General features: G+C 40.8%; 1 protein-coding gene across 1 annotated transcript; it reads left to right on the top strand.

Annotated features, from left to right (window-relative positions):
* Positions 1-3: 3 nt before the first annotated feature.
* LOC118358299 (BCL2/adenovirus E1B 19 kDa protein-interacting protein 3-like) lies at positions 4-13471 on the top strand. Its single transcript, XM_035735945.2, has 6 exons — positions 4-148; positions 6537-6792; positions 6903-6984; positions 7114-7220; positions 9202-9351; positions 11247-13471. The coding sequence occupies exons 1-6, from the start codon at positions 91-93 to the stop codon at positions 11293-11295; spliced, it is 702 nt and encodes a 233-aa protein (XP_035591838.1). The 5' UTR covers positions 4-90; the 3' UTR covers positions 11296-13471.
* Positions 13472-15926: the final 2455 nt, after the last annotated feature.

The raw sequence follows: 15926 nt of genomic DNA, 5'->3' as shown, positions 1-15926 counted from the left end.
ATAAGTCTCCCTCGGGGCCATTAAATAATTATGCGCCTGCGCGTGCCGTTGCTTGCGTCATGTTGACGATCACTAACTAAGGTAGGCAACATGTCCACCACCACTGCTGCTGCTCTGCAAAACAATAACGGGGAGCCAGGCCTCAACGGTAAGTATAATTGTAAACCTTTTTGAACAATCTCAAGAGTTTTAAATACATTTGCAACGAATGGGCTTGCTTTTCGTGGTTGTGTTTATAAACAGAAGGTTACAGCAATATTGACCATAAGTCAACTTTGCTGCTCCAATGGATTGACTTTAAATGTTTTAGTGACAGGATTTCAACCAATCATGGATAAGTAAACGCTGGTTTGCCTGGGGGCAGGGTTAACCTATGTCAAAATCCAAATAAAATGAGAAAAACAAACCAATTTTGTCGAATTAGAGACAATTCTTCAATTTTAATTGTGTAATATATTTACTTAACTCAATTTCCAGTTATTCATAAGGATTGTTGGTTTATATTGTCTGTTGCACTCTGCATTGTCGATTGTTTTCATCCACAAGGCGAACGGAATTTTTTGGAACTGCTTGTCTACTGTGGAAAGAATGCAGTGCAACACCACTGACTACTAGACAATGTAGATTCTATATTAAATAGTCTAATTCATTCTAGAGTAAAACATTATTTGAACAACTATAGGCCCATCAATGCCCATAATACTCAGTGATACTGAGTGTCATCCCATATCCTTAGGCTTTCTCATAAAATGTATACTAAAGATAGCCTATTCAATCTAATCCGTAAGAAAAAATAAACGATTTCAAATGTATTGAATTACTTAACGCAATAGGCGTACAACCTACTTCAACCCCCAATGACAATTACTGTCTGCTGAACAGACTCAATATTCATATGACCATCAGATGCAGTCTCAACTGCCCAAGAAGTCCACTTTGGAGGAAAAAGCACACGGTTAAGATGGTGTATGTTTTAATGATCGGTGTCCTTGTATAGTACTTTCTGTCACGGGGGCTCTGTCCCTTTACACGTTATGGCGATTCAGTCGGTTTCTAGTGCACTGGGAATTTCCTAGAAGAGGTTTAGTGAGTTGAATGTTGCTCAGGCTAAACTGGTTAACAGACAGGGGTGTGGGGAGGAGCTTTGATTTGATGCTTTAGCGTAGCTTCCAGAGATTGCGTAACTCTCCTCCCTCCCTCTTTCCTGCCTGTCTGGGAGCAGTCTGAATTCCATTAGGGCAGGCTGCTGTGAGAGGCAGTACCACTATCATGAAATGCAGGCTATCGGCTGGATAGTGTGTTATTTATAGACAAACTGATAATGGTAAATTATGAATGATATAATAGGCATACTACGACAGATAATGGACCTTACTCCTGCACATTGATCTGCTACTGGCACTCCTTATATATAGCCTCATTCTTGTGCATTGTATTCCTCTTGTGTTACTATTTTTATTTTTATTATAATTTAACTGCATCGTTTTTTTAACTGCATCGTTTTGAAGATCTGGTAATCAAGCATTTCACAGTAAAGTATACACCTGTTGTATTCTTCTCATGTGACAAGTAACATTTAAGTTGTTCATGGATATACATCCTTTATTAAATAAACACATTTTGTATGATATGTCTATGTTTGATAGAATATGCACATTATGTAAGGGCCTATATTGGAAATGGAACAACATAATGTCACTGGTACAGTGGAATTTAGGACCCCCAATTACAATTGATGTCCCTCAAAGAGGAAATAAGGAATATTTTAGCTTAACCCTCCTGTGTTCTGGTCGAATTGTACCGATTTACAAGTTTTCACTGAAAAATGTAGTTAATTTAATCTGATTGTTTTATGGTTCCATGACTTCGTCCACACAGGGCATCTGAACACACAAAATATATTTTGGTGTTCCCTGTCAAAAATGACTGATCATTAGAAATGAATGGGTGAAACTACAATTAGTGTATGAAATTGAGTTCAGGCACATGCCTATTCATCAGATGGACACACTTCCTCTCCCAGACCCCCACATGCATGTGTGTTTGAGCACACACACACACCTCACTCCCCTTCTTGGCCTCCATGGCAACCCCCACAGGAAATAGGATCTTTCCCCCAAGGGGGGAAACACCTGTTCGCATTCTCACAAACAATCACAACATTGTTTTAATAATATATAGAATTTTTTTCTTGCAGCTCTTGTATATAAAGCTTTTTTGAGGCCTTGCTCACAATTCATTCTGTGGCAGCACAATGACCAAACAATATACTGTATGTGAGGATCTTGATCATATCTTTAATCAAGACACTGGTGAGGAGTCCTTGTTAAACTTTGGCACAAAGTAGTCTGCTATGAATAGCACAATATGTTTAATATGAGTATTTGTTATAGTCAAAATAATCCAAACATTTTTTTTTTACTCAAACAAGTTGTGTGAGCTCAGGTTAATGAGGCCTACAGGCCATAAATAGCAAATAGAAGTTAAACACGTGTAATGTTCAAAATAACTTAAGTGGATAAAAACACAACATTAGGTGATAATATATGTATTATTATCGATTTATAATCAGCTATAATGGGGCGGTCATTTTGGACCGGGAACAGCATTTCTACATTTTGTAGAAACAAATATGAAGTCTTAACATCAACAGGTTTTTTTAAAATGTAAAGAGGTTGCTTTTCAAACACTGAGATTCATGGTTATGTCGGGACTAAGAAAACACACTCAATCTGGCTAGAAACTCGTTGCAGGTTTTGAAAATCACTGCTTTTCCTACTTCCTACTTAATCCTGCCTTGAGATGTCACAGAGATTTTTTTAGGACCTTATCTTTTTTTTATTTTATTTATTTTTTTATTTTACCTTTATTTAACCAGGCAAGTCAGTTAACAGTGGGTTAACTGCCTGTCCAGGGGCAGAACGACAGATTTGTACCTTGTCAGCTCGGGGGTTTGAACTCGCAACCTTACGGTTACTAGTCCAACGCTCTAACCACTAGGCTATGCTGCCGCCCCATTTTTAACCACAGATCATAGAAACGCAACGTTTTCACATTTGTAAACACTGGTATGGTCCTGGAAATAATGAATATGAGATTGAAAAGTGGTGGAATTGCTCTTTAATAGGCATGGGAGCTTGTTTATCACTTGAGCAAAGACCAAGAGCATGCTTTGTTCCAAAGTTGCAGCTTAAAGCAGGCTAGACTTCGTCCAGGGCCAAGTTTTAAACTGAACTCTCCTGAAGTATGTTTGTTTTTATTCATGGCGTCACTTGTTTCAGTAAACTGCTGCTCCAGTTTCAACTGTTCTGCCTTGTTATTATTCGACCATGCTGGTCATTTATGAACATTTGAACATCTTGGCCATGTTCTGTTATAATCTCCACCCGGCACAGCCAGAAGAGGACTGGCCACCCCACATAGCCTGGTTCCTCTCTAGGTTTCTTCCTAGGTTTTGGCCTTTCTAGGGAGTTTTTCCTAGCCACCGTGCTTCTACACCTGCATTGCTTGCTGTTTGGGGTTTTAGGCTGGGTTTCTGTACAGCACTTTGAGATATCAGCTGATGTACGAAGGGCTATATAAATAAAATTTGATTGATTGATTGATTGATTAATATGCACATGCAGCCTTTTTGTAAAGAGAACCACTACCGGTGTCTTTGACATCTAAAAACCTTGCATCCACATCCATTTTTAGTTTTTTTTTTTAAATGATTCTGCTTTTGTGCATGTGCATAACTTCAGGGAAGTTAGGAAAACAAAGGCTAGCTTTTTCAAACAGAAATTTGCATCCTGTAGCACAAACTCCAAGATGTTCTGGGACACTGTAAAGTCCATGAAGAATAAGAGCACCTCCTCCCAGCTGCCCATTGCACTGAGGCTAGGAAACACTGTCACCACCCATAAATCGGTTATAATTGAGAATTTCAATAAGCATTTCTCTACGGCTGGCCATGCTTTCCACATGGCTACCACTACCCTGGTCAACAGCCCTGTACCCCCCCACAGCAACTTGCCCAAGCCTCCCCCATTTCTCCTTCACCCAAATACAGATAGCTGATGTTCTGAAAGAGCTGCAAAATCTGGACCCCTACAAAATCAACCAGGCTAGAGAATCTGGACCCTCTCTTTCTAAAATTATCAGCTGAAATTGTTGCAACCCCTATTACTAGCCTGTCCAACCTCTCTTTCGTATCATCTGAGATCCCCAAAGATTGGAAAGCTGCCACCGTCATCACTCTCTTCAAAGGAGAAGACACTCTAGACCCAAACTGTTGCAGACCTATATCCATCCTCCCCTACCTTTCTATGGTCTTCAAAAGCCAAGTTAACAAACAGATCACCGACCATTTCGAATCCCACCGTACCTTCTCCGCATTGCAATCTGATTTCCGAGCTGGTCGTGGGTGCACCTCAGCCACGCTCAAGGTCCTAAACGATATCATAACTGCCATCGATATGAGACAAGACTGTGCAGCTGTATTCATCGACCTGGCCAAGGCTTTCGACTCTGTCAATCATCACATTCTTATCGGCAGACTCAATAGCCTTGGTTTCTCAAATGACTGCCTTGCCTGGTTCACCAACTACTTCTCTGATAGAGTTCAGCGTGTCATATCGGAGGGCCTGTTGTCCGGACCTCTGGCAATCTCTATGGGGGTGCCACAAAGTTCAATCCTCGGGCCGACTCTCTTCTCTGTATACATCAATGATGTCGCTCTTGCTGCTGGTGATTATTTGATCCACCTCTATGCAGACGACACCATTCTGTATACTTCTGGCCCTTCTTTGGACACTGTGTTAACAACCCTTCAGATGAGCTTCAATGCCATACAACTCTCCTTCCATGGCCTCCAACTGTTCTTAAATGCAAGTAAAACTAAATGCATGCTATTCAATCGATCGCTGCCTGTACCTGCACGCTCGTCCAGAGTCACTAATCTGGACGGTTCTGATTTAGAATATGTGGACACCTACAAATACCTAGGTGTATGGTTCGACTGTAAACTCCTTCCAGACTCACATTAAGCATCTCCAATCCAAAATTAAATCTAGAATCGGCTTCCTATTTTGCAACAAAGCATCCTTCAATCACGCAGCCAAACATACCCTCGTAAACTGACTATCCTACCGAAGCTTGACTTTGGCGATGTCATTTACAAAATAGCCTCCAACACTCTACTCAACAAATTGGATGTAGTCTATCACAGTGCCATCTGTTTTGTCACCAAAGCCCCATATACTACCCACCACTGCGACCTGTATGATCTCGTTGGCTGGCCCTCGCTTCATATTCGTTGCCAAACCCACTGGCTCCAGGTCATCTATAAGTCTTTGCTAGGTCAAGCCCCACCTTATCTCAGCTCACTGGTCACCATAGCAGCACCCACCCATAGCACGCACTCCAGGAGGTATATTTCACTAGTCACCTCCAAAGCCAATTCCTCCTTTGGTCGCCTTTCCTTCCAGTTCTCTGCTGCCAATGACTGGAACGAACTGCAATAAATCACTGAAGCTCGAGACTCATATCTCCCTCGCTAACTTTAAGCACCAGCTGTCAGAGCAGCTTACAGATCACTGCACCTGTACATAGCCCATCTGTTAAAAGCCTATCCAACTACCTCATCCCCGTACTGTTATTTATTTATTTTCCTTCGCAACCCGGTATCTCTACTTGCACATTCATCTTCTGCACATCTATCACTCCAGTGTTTAATTGCTATATTGTAATTATTTGATCTCTATGGCCTACCTCATTTGCACACACTTTATATAAACGTTTTCTTTTGTATTATTGACTGTATGTTTGTTTTTTCCATGTGGAACTCTGTGTTGTTGTTTGTGTCGCGCTGCTTTGCTTTATCTTGGCCAGGTCGCAGTTGTAAATGAGAACTTGTTCTCAACTAGCCTTCCTGGTTAAATAAAGGTGAAATAAATCAAATAAAATGTGGAGTTAGGTCTAATCCTCAAGAGCATAAGGCAGCCATCCACCATGGCTCTCCTTGTTAACAAACACTGCTGTATGTTCCATACAGTGACTTTGCTTGACACATACTGTGAGTGGCTGAGTGCCAGACAAAGCACAGGTCTCATGCATCTGAGATAAAGGGTCCTAAACACATAGAGGGGATGCATTGCTCTGCCAGGGGCTCTCTGCTGTAGACCAACCTGAAATGCAAATGTCTGCTGATTCAGGATCTATAGCCTAGATCACCATTCAGGCTGAGTAAGTATTTTTGTGTCATGATGATTTCTGTCTTTGTTGACCGCGTAACTTTAATTGCAAGCACTTACAGGAGCTATTTGGCCTTCTCTGAAGTATCACTGCCTTCTTTCTCCAGCTTGCTAATTTGAATTACAATAGCCACATTATAAAACAACAGTGCTACAAGTTATCTTTTCAAAATGTCAATGTTTTGGTGCATTGACTTTGAGAACTTGTCACTGCGTCTTTACCATGGACTTATGTCACTATTATCAACATTTGTACTGATACCCACACTTACTCTGATCCCCATTTTATGCTTGTGCTTTCAGGGTCGTGGGTAGAGCTGGAGATGAATGGAAACAACAGGAACCAGGCTCTGCTGCCAAACCCCAACACGGAGAACGGGAATGAGGGAGAGAGTCAGGCCCCTCAGGCTCTGGAAGTGGTGCCAGAGGAGGTGGAGGAGAGTCTGACAGGGGGGCTGGGGCATGTGCCCTCATCCTCCTCTATCCACAATGCAGACATGAATAAGATCCTGCTGGATGCCCAGCATGAGTCCAGCCAAAGCAGCTCCTCCTGTGACAGGTAGGAAGGGAGTGTCATGTTTTTGGTGAGCCCCCTCCCTGAGCTCTTTTCTCCATGTTTGGGTGTTTGTATAATTAGTGTATTTATTTGCTTCCTGTGTTGTGCCTCAGTCCTCATAGACCTTCCAGTCCAGATCAGGATGACAGCCAGGTTACCTTTGACTTGGAGATGTCCAGTAGGAGAGGGAGCCAGGTATAAAAAACCCAGTCTGCTCTCATGTGTGTTCCTCCATCCATGCCCCTGACATCACTGTTACAGTATAGGCCTACAGGACCTCTCTGCTCACTCACCTGTGTGCTCTCTCTTTCTCCACATCTACAGTCAGAGGAGGAAGGCCCAGAGAAAGACAGAGAAGATGATATCCTGATGAACAAAGGTGCAGACTGGGTTGCAGATTGGTCCAGTCGGCCCGAAAACATTCCCCCCAAGTAAGGAGACACTGCACGCAATCTAACATAAATAAACTAGTAGTCTAAATTAGAGGTCGACTGATTATGATTTTTCAACGCCGATACCGATTATTGGAGGACAAAAAAAGCCGATACGGATTAATCGGTCGATTTTTAATATATATATATATATAATACATATGGGCTTTTGGATGGGTGTTAAGGTGATTCCCCAGGTTGGTGGTATTTTTTGTTTTAGCCGTTGCTGACCCCATGCTTACATCTTTATCACAAATAAGACACTTTGCTTTCCCTGGTGCCAATTCCATGTAATAGTCCCACACTGGTGCTCTGCTTTTCTCTGCCATCTGTAAAACACACACACAGCTCTGAAGTGACAATTATACTGAAGATTCTGCTTAGGAGACAAATACTCTCAACTGTTTGAATAAAAATAGAGTTTAAGTTATCTGTGATGAATGTTGAAAACAAAAACTGTCATTTCTACATGCAGGAATATCCTATTTTAATAATGGACATGGTAAGAATTGACTACCAAAGTGTGAGTCATAATTCCCATGACACCTTCTAGCAAAATCTGAAAACCGGTTCCTTCATTAATTTATTCCATAGGATATTTTTAGATTCACTTAAAATAACATCTGTGTGTCGTGTAGGCTTACACCACCTTGCCAATTTTATAACTGTGTAGATATCCTTAGGACAAGGTAACTCTGATCAATATTGGCTAAATATAAGCGAAGATCATTATTTTTGTAGAGTGGATTTATAAAAAGATTTTGACAAACGTTACCTTATCCTAGTGAGATTTACACGGGTCTCAAAACGCCGAGGCGGTTTAAGCACGAAACACAGACCTTATTTGAAGTAGATCAAGACATTCTGTATGGAAGACATGAACGGTAAAATAACGAAGGAACACCTTTCAAGTTCAGGCACAAGTTTTACAGGAATTATAACGCGTCGACTATTTCTCTCTAAACCATATACCTTTGACTATTACGAGCCTGCTGCTGCCTACCACCCCTCAGTCAGACTGCTCTATCAAATATCAAATCATAGACTTAACTATAATAAACACATGGAAATACAAGCCTTAGGTCAAATCCGGAAACTATCACCTCGAAAACAAAACGTTTATTCCGCTCTGTATTTTATCTAACGGATGGCATCCATGAGTCTAAATATTAATGTTACATTGCACAACCTTCAATGTTATGTCATAATTATGTAGAATTCTGGCAAATAAGTTTGCAAAGAGCCAGGCGGCCCAAACTGTTGCATATACCCTGACTCTGCGTGCAATGAACGCAAGAGAAGTGGCTAACCAAGGTTGCCAGGTGCACGGTGTAGCCTCCGACACATTGGTGCGGCTGGCTTCCGGGTTGGATGCGCGCTGTGTTAAGAAGCAGTACGGCTGGCTGGGTTGTGTATCGGAGGACGCATGACTTTCAACCTTCGTCTCTCCCGAGCCCGTACAGGACTTGTAGCGATGAGACAAGATAGTAGCTACTACAACAATTGGATACCACAAAATTGGGGAGAAAAAGGGGAAAAAATATATTAAAAAATAAAATATGTATGGTTGCAAGATTGGATCCCCCGAGCTGACAAGGTAAAAATCTGTCGTTCTGCCTCGTTCCTAGGCCGTCATTGAAAATAAGAATGTGTTCTTAACTGACTTGCCTAGTTAAATAAAGATTAAATAAATGTGTAACTGTAAAAAATAAATCATAAAAAATCTGCAAAATCGTCGCCCAAAAATACAGATTTCCGATTGTTATGAAAACTTGAAATCAGCCCTAATTAATCGGCCATTCCGATTAATCGGTCGACCTCTAGTCTAAATCATAGCAAAATAGACTAAACGTATCCAATTCCATATCAGTCCATGTAGAATGTTAAAGGATATAATAGAAATTATCATTTTCTGTAGGAAGCCAATGTAATTCAAAATTGCAAACATGTTCAGTGATATTTCTTTGGTTCTTTTTTTTAGGGAGTTCCACTTCCAACACCCCAGACACTCAGTATCCCTCAGCATGAGAAAGAGTGGAGCCATGAAGAAAGGGGGTGTCTTCTCTGCTGACTTCCTCAAAGTCTTCATCCCCTCCTTAGTCCTGTCTCACATCCTTGCCCTTGGTATCGGGTGAGTGACTGTACCATCTTACACAACTAGAAAATCAATTGGATGTGTGAGTATTTGTACACTGAAGAAAAGTATAAACGCTACATGTAAAGTGTTGGTCCCATGTTTCATGAGCTGAAATAAAAGATCCCAGAAATGTTCCATACGCACAAAAAATATGATTATTTCTTATTTCTCAAAAATGTTGTTCACAAATTTGTTTACATCCCTGTTAGTGAGCATTTCTTCTTTGCCAAGATAATCCATCCACCTGACAGGTGTGGCATTTCAAGAAGCTGATTAAATAGCATGACCATTACACAGGTGCACCTTGTGCTGGGGACAATAAAAGGCCACTCTAAAATGTGCAGTTTTGTCACACAACACAATGCCACAGATGTCTCAAGTTTTGAGGGAGCATGCAATTGGCATACGGTCTGCAGGAATGTCCACCAGAGTAGTTGCCAGAGAATTGAATGTTAATTTCCCTACCATAAGCTGTGCCTCCGACATTCTTTTTGCGAATTTTGCAGTACGACCAATCTGCAACCCAGTCTGCACCTTTGTTCATCAGGATATCATCTTCTCTGTCTTTCTCTGGGCCTTCCTCCTCTGACTGGCGGCTCCCGAGTGGCGCAAATGTCTAAGGCACTGCATCTCAGTACTTGAAGCGTCACTACAGAATCCAGGCTGTATCACAACCGGACGTTATTGGTAGCACCATAGGGCGGCGCACAATTGGCCCAGCGTCATCCGTGTTTGAACGGTGTAGACCGTCATTGTAAATAAGGATTTGTTCTTACCTGACTTGCCTAGGTAAATAAATGTAACATTTTAAATAAAACATTTAATTAAAAAGAAAAAAGTCAAACCGACCTCGCAACCACAGACCACATGTAACCACGCCACGTCCGGCTTCTTTACCTGCGGGATCATCTGAGACCAGGCCACCTGGACAGCTGATGAAACTGTGGGTTTGCACAACCGAAGAATTGCTGCACAAGCTGTCAAAAATCGTCTCAGGGAAGCTCATCTGTGTGCATGACCTGACTGCAGTTCTGCGTTATGCTCACCTTCGATGTCTACTGGCACGCTTGAGAAGTGTGTTCTTCAAGGATGAATCTCAGTTTCAACTGTACCAGAAAGATGACAGACAGCGTGCATGGCATTGTGCGGTCAAGCGGTTTGTTGATGTCAACTTAGTGCCCCGTGCGTGCGGTGGGGTTATGGTATGGGCAGGCATATGCTATGGACAATGAACACAATTTTATCGATGGCAATTTGAATGCACAGAGATACCATAATGGGACCCTGACGCACATTGTTGTGCCATTCATCCACCGCCATCACCTCATGTTTCAGCATGATAATGTACGGCCCCATGTCGCAAGGATCTGTACACAATTCCTGGAATCTGAAATGTCCCAGTTCTTTGATGGCCTGTATACTCACCAGATATGTCACCCATTGAGCAGGTTTGGGATGCTCTGGATTGACATGTATGACAGCGTGTTCCAGTTCCTGTCAATATCCAGCAATTTCACACAGCCATTGAAGAGGAGTGGGAAAATATTCCACAGGCCACAATCAACAGCCTGATCAACTCTATGCCAAGGAGATGTGTTGCGGTGCATGAGGCAAATGGTGGTCACACCAGATACTGACTGGTTTTCTGATCCACGCCCCTACTTTTTTTTTAAAGGTTTCTGTGACCAACAGATGCATATCTGTATTCCCAGTCATGTGAAATCCATAGATTAGGGTCTGATGAATTTATTTAAATTGACTGATTTCCTCATATGAACTGTAACTCAGTAAAATCTTTGAAATTGTTGCATATTGCGTTTATATTTTTGTTCAATGTAGATTATGTCTGCTGTTGAATCATTGTCATGCTGTACATATTCTCTCCTTAGGGTCTACCTTGGAAAGAGACTCACCACGCCTTCCACCAGCTCTTTCTAAACCCAAACTAAAGCAGTGCCTGGAAGTTGTCCTGTCTAAAAAAATATTTGTGCTAAAATGCCCTCTTTTACTCTGCATCCATTGTTTACCTAGCTAGCAGCTTCCTCCTCCCTTTTCCATTCTGTATTCTGTTTACTCAGATTTTTTTCCTATGTTTTTACCACTTTACCTGACACTGACTCACCCCAGTTTTTTTTATGTTGGGTGCTTTTGGAAGGTTCACAATTCGTCAACGTTTGGGACCCTTTACCTTTTGACACAGATTGGGCACAGTGCGAAGTGTAGCATCGGACAGTAATGACCACTATCAACCCATAATAGTTCACAGCCCCTGCCTGAACCTGACTGTGGTACTTTTGGAACAAATGATTCTCAATTCAGTTATTGAAATCCTATACTGCACAAACACTGAGGTGGCTGGTATTGGATGGCAGGGGGCCTGAACCTTTAAGAATCTCTTTGAGATTTCCATATAGATGCCTTAGCTTAGACAGAGATTGTGCTGTGAGAGGTCAAGTGTCTTGGAGTGTTTAATCTTCCTGCTCCTTACTCCAAGTCAGTTAATTGCATAGTTACTTGCACCTGAACCAAAAATAAGCTCCATATCTGAAGTACACTCTTCAAGAGTTGCAGTGACTCTGAATCAAGTGGTATTGTTGTTCAGTTTGTTTGTTTTTTGCAATGGTTTGGATTTTTTTTTTAACCCAGACTTTAATTCAGCAGAAGTTTTGTTGTAATTCCACCCTATTCTAGTTGTACCTAATTTGTCATATTTTAGTAGCACCAATTTTCTCTAAAGAGGGTGGTCTCTTGGTGAAAGGATGTGAATATTAATGCTAGTGGCTACTGCAAGTTTCCATTGATTATCAGGAAAACAACCTAGCAAATAGTTAAACAGATGGGTGGGTTGATGCAGAAAGAGAAGCATGTCTAAATGCTCTGCATACATGGTGAAGTACTGCAGTAGTAAGGAGAAGGGCAAAGTTTGAATGAAGATGTCATTTTTTATGTAGATATAATATAGTAGATACAAATATACACATCTGCCTGCCTGCTGTTCAGTAACTCAAATGTGTCAATGCTACACATTCTTCATCTCTTTTGGCACATCTTGTGTTTTTTTCAAGCTGATTCTAGAAACCTTTGAATTGAAGTTCTCCTGTGTGGCTACACACCCTCAGAGTGAGATCCAGTGTATAGGTCCAGCCACCATACTGAGTTGGATGTATTAGTGGAATTATGAAATAACTGGCCACAAATGACTACTGCATATTGCCAAATATAGATATATTTTCATCTCAGTGCTTTCATTGCATTGGAAAGGTACCACTGACACTGATCTCTCAACTATTGGAGAAGTCGAACTATAGGGTTAGACAAACTCAAACAGACAAACTCAAACTATCTCCAGCTCTGATAAGTTTTGACATGGCCTTTGGTGATCTGTTTTATGTAAGCATGGGCTCTACTCAGCCATTACCCATAGGTAGACATTATCTACCTTATTAAGGTAACGTAAGTAATGCTTTTTGTATATGTGTTTAACACTGACCTATGTTAAGAATTATGATTAATTACCCTTTTTTTGGCAATGGTAAAAAACATGTTTTCTTTTCATCACACTATGTAATTATCCCAGGAACTCCCTGGAAAGTGGTTATACAGAACCAGCACTCCTCCACTGTATTGAGTTGCTTGGTGATTTAGGGTTTTGTATTGTATCTTTAGGGGGAAGGTTGGTGGGCAATGGGGATAGGTGTGATGACATGAGTGGGGTATTTTTTTTCCTTCTGAGTGGGATTGTTTTTTTGTGCCTTTTCTTGGTTTGTACCAACTCAAAGTAACTCCCATTGCATGCATGCCCTTAGTTTGTAATTGGCATTTACGTAGTATAATTCACGAGATGCCAAAGGTTGTTATAGCTTTCATAAAAATTGTGAAGTCCGGCCTTGTTTGTAAGGCAGAAGAAGTATGCACATTATCATTGATGTTTTTTTCTTCTGATAATCCAAAATACAAACTGAAATATGCTTTTCTTTTTTGTACGGAGGGCAGGGCCCTCAGGAATTTATTGCTTGTAAAAAAATATTCCAGAAGCAAGAAGTTTCAGCCATGTAGATTGATTCATTGTAATCATATTGAAAAAACTGACATTAAAATGAGAAATGAACCACAATACTCCCAAGTAGAGTTTTTGAAAGGAAAAAATGGAGAACATAAATGTACTGTAAAACACAACATGTTGTAAAACAAAATGATGGAAATAATATTGATTGTTGTGAAACCCCCTCCTACCAAATACACAACCACAACTGCTTTTCATGCTCCCATTTTAGAATACCTTTTCCAGGGGAGTGGGGTTATAAGTGGGAAGAGCACATTACAACCTTTTGAATAGGAAAAAGCAGGAGGGCAAAATGATGTGCTCTCATATCAAGTGAGAATGAGTGAGCAGGAGAGGATTGATGCTTTACAAATATTTGAGTTCCTTATAAATGCATGTCAACAGAAGAGGAAGGTAGGTGATAGATTAGTGTTAATGTGTCTTTTTGGTGGCTTTACATTGCTGACCAGGATGCATGAAAAGTACAAAGAATAGCAAGGACATGTGCAGAGGTCTCACATTATTCATTGGCTGATGTTATTGAACCTAGACAGCATGGACTGGGTAGATGTAACAGTGCCTTCTCTCCATATTTTCTAACAGTGATGCACAAAATCAATAATCTGGGTCAAATGTGCCAGTAACCAAAAGGTTGTTAGATCAAATCCCCGAGCTGACAAGGTAAACATCTGTCTTTCTGTCCCTGAACAAGGCAGTTAACCCACTGTTCCTAGGCCGTCATTGTAAATAGGAATTTGTTGACTGACTTGCTAAGTTAAATAAAGGTTAAATAAAAATAAATGTTAAAAAATTGACCATTAAGCATTTATCTTAATATCTGTGAAAGGTTATAGATTGTTGCAATGTATGTGTCATATATATGTAAACATTCATACACATAGCTCATATAATATACAGCGCCAAGCCAAACCGCCTGACTCAAGTCATCTTAAGTACGTACGTACCCCTGTTAAAACAGGAACTAGCTCACACAGCCAGCAATAAAACTACCCCCCCCCCTCAGCTCTGTTGTCTCACCACCCCAGGAAACAAAGATCTTCCATCGCAAGAACACATACACCCAGCCATAAAACTGACCCCCTCTGCTCTCCTGTATCAGATTTCCTGACACACAAATACCTTCTTGAATGAACACACACAACTTACTCCCCCCTCTACTGGTCGGGTGCTCAGAACAAGAAGACTCTGATGTGCACAAATGGGGCTCCTGCTCTAGCAAGAGCAGGTCCGCCTCCAACCCTTTCGGGACCAGTCAGAAGACCAACACGACAAGACTCCACCTACATATTCCATGTATAAAATCTGCTGTGACCAATATCTAAGTCTCTTTTTCTCCTGACTTCTTACGGAGTTATTTGAACTAGATCCGTGCACGTAAAACTGCGGGACAAGATATATTTTAACTCATTAAAACTGCCTTTTGTTACAACTGAAATCCACTCTGTCCAGCGCCCGTGATTTGGTCTCGACTCTCCAGTATTTAAACACTAACATATGTCACCGTTTTGTCTGTCAAGTAGGCCTAAACAATGTCAATTTACCCCTTTTACCACGTTACGGAGCAGTTGAGGTTTAGAGGAATTATGTAAATAGAAAAGTACAGGATTTGGATGTCTGTCCTCTAAGCTTCAACATGAAATGTGACCAAATTAATGTTTACATTTCTTTGTGATTTTTTAAAAAGTCTATGTGTATGCCGGAACAATGTTTTGTAGGAAAGAGATCCCTCTTGGTTCATCCGATTCATGTTTCCATTGATTATTGTATACTCTATAAACGGACAAATACCGGTCATGGCTAGCTGGGATACAGTTTATGTCAAATTGAAGTCAAAAGTAGATTTGTTTGCATTTTAGCTAACCCTAACCTTTTCCTAACCATAACCTAAGTATCCTAACCTGCTACATGCATTATCCTAACCTGCTGCGTAAATTCTAACCTGCTACTAAAAGTAAACTGAAAAAAACTACCTCATCGTAAATCCATGGCAATAGAGGGGTTTGGGGATTTCAGACATTTTGATTGGCTAACCGTAGGAGTTCTGAGGATGAAGTAGGTGTTATGTGTTGTGATTATTTTTTTCCCACCCGATTAGACTACAATGGTGTGATTGTTATGATGATTTCTACCGTTTAATGGGGTAATTAGTCTAATCGGGTGTCTTTCCTGGCGTTTGAGACTAAATTGTTTAGATTTGAAAATCCAACTGTTGTATTGGAAGGGGGGCTCGGGGCTGTTTGTGCCAATCAGTAAAAACATCACATCCTCTTCATTATCGATGCATCGTGCCGAGAACATCAAAATAGCCTTTCCAGACTGAAGTCAGGAGGACTTCGAGTTAGGTGTTAGGCAGACTAACTGGGCCTATACAAGTGAATGACCTTGTTTCATTTTTAAATTAAGGAATTAATTAAATCAACATGCACTTCACTTTCATATTGTTTAGTGAAAAATAACAGCAATAAATCCATAAGGCTTCCACATAATATGTCTTACTAAATAAGCA

The sequence above is a fragment of the Oncorhynchus keta genome, chromosome 25, assembly GCF_023373465.1.
Source record: "Oncorhynchus keta strain PuntledgeMale-10-30-2019 chromosome 25, Oket_V2, whole genome shotgun sequence".
Classification (NCBI taxonomy): Eukaryota; Metazoa; Chordata; class Actinopteri; order Salmoniformes; family Salmonidae; genus Oncorhynchus; species Oncorhynchus keta.
This window is presented reverse-complemented; position numbering and strand designations above follow the sequence as displayed.

Bases quoted from the DNA above. Each gene is read 5' to 3' on its own strand.
- LOC118358299 (XM_035735945.2), top strand. From the start codon at position 91: ATGTCCACCACCACTGCTGCTGCTCTGCAAAACAATAACGGGGAGCCA. The intron at 6,793-6,902 runs GTAGGAAGGGAG...GTTGTGCCTCAG, and splicing joins AGCAGCTCCTCCTGTGACAG to TCCTCATAGACCTTCCAGTC. The intron at 6,985-7,113 runs GTATAAAAAACC...CCACATCTACAG, and splicing joins CCAGTAGGAGAGGGAGCCAG to TCAGAGGAGGAAGGCCCAGA.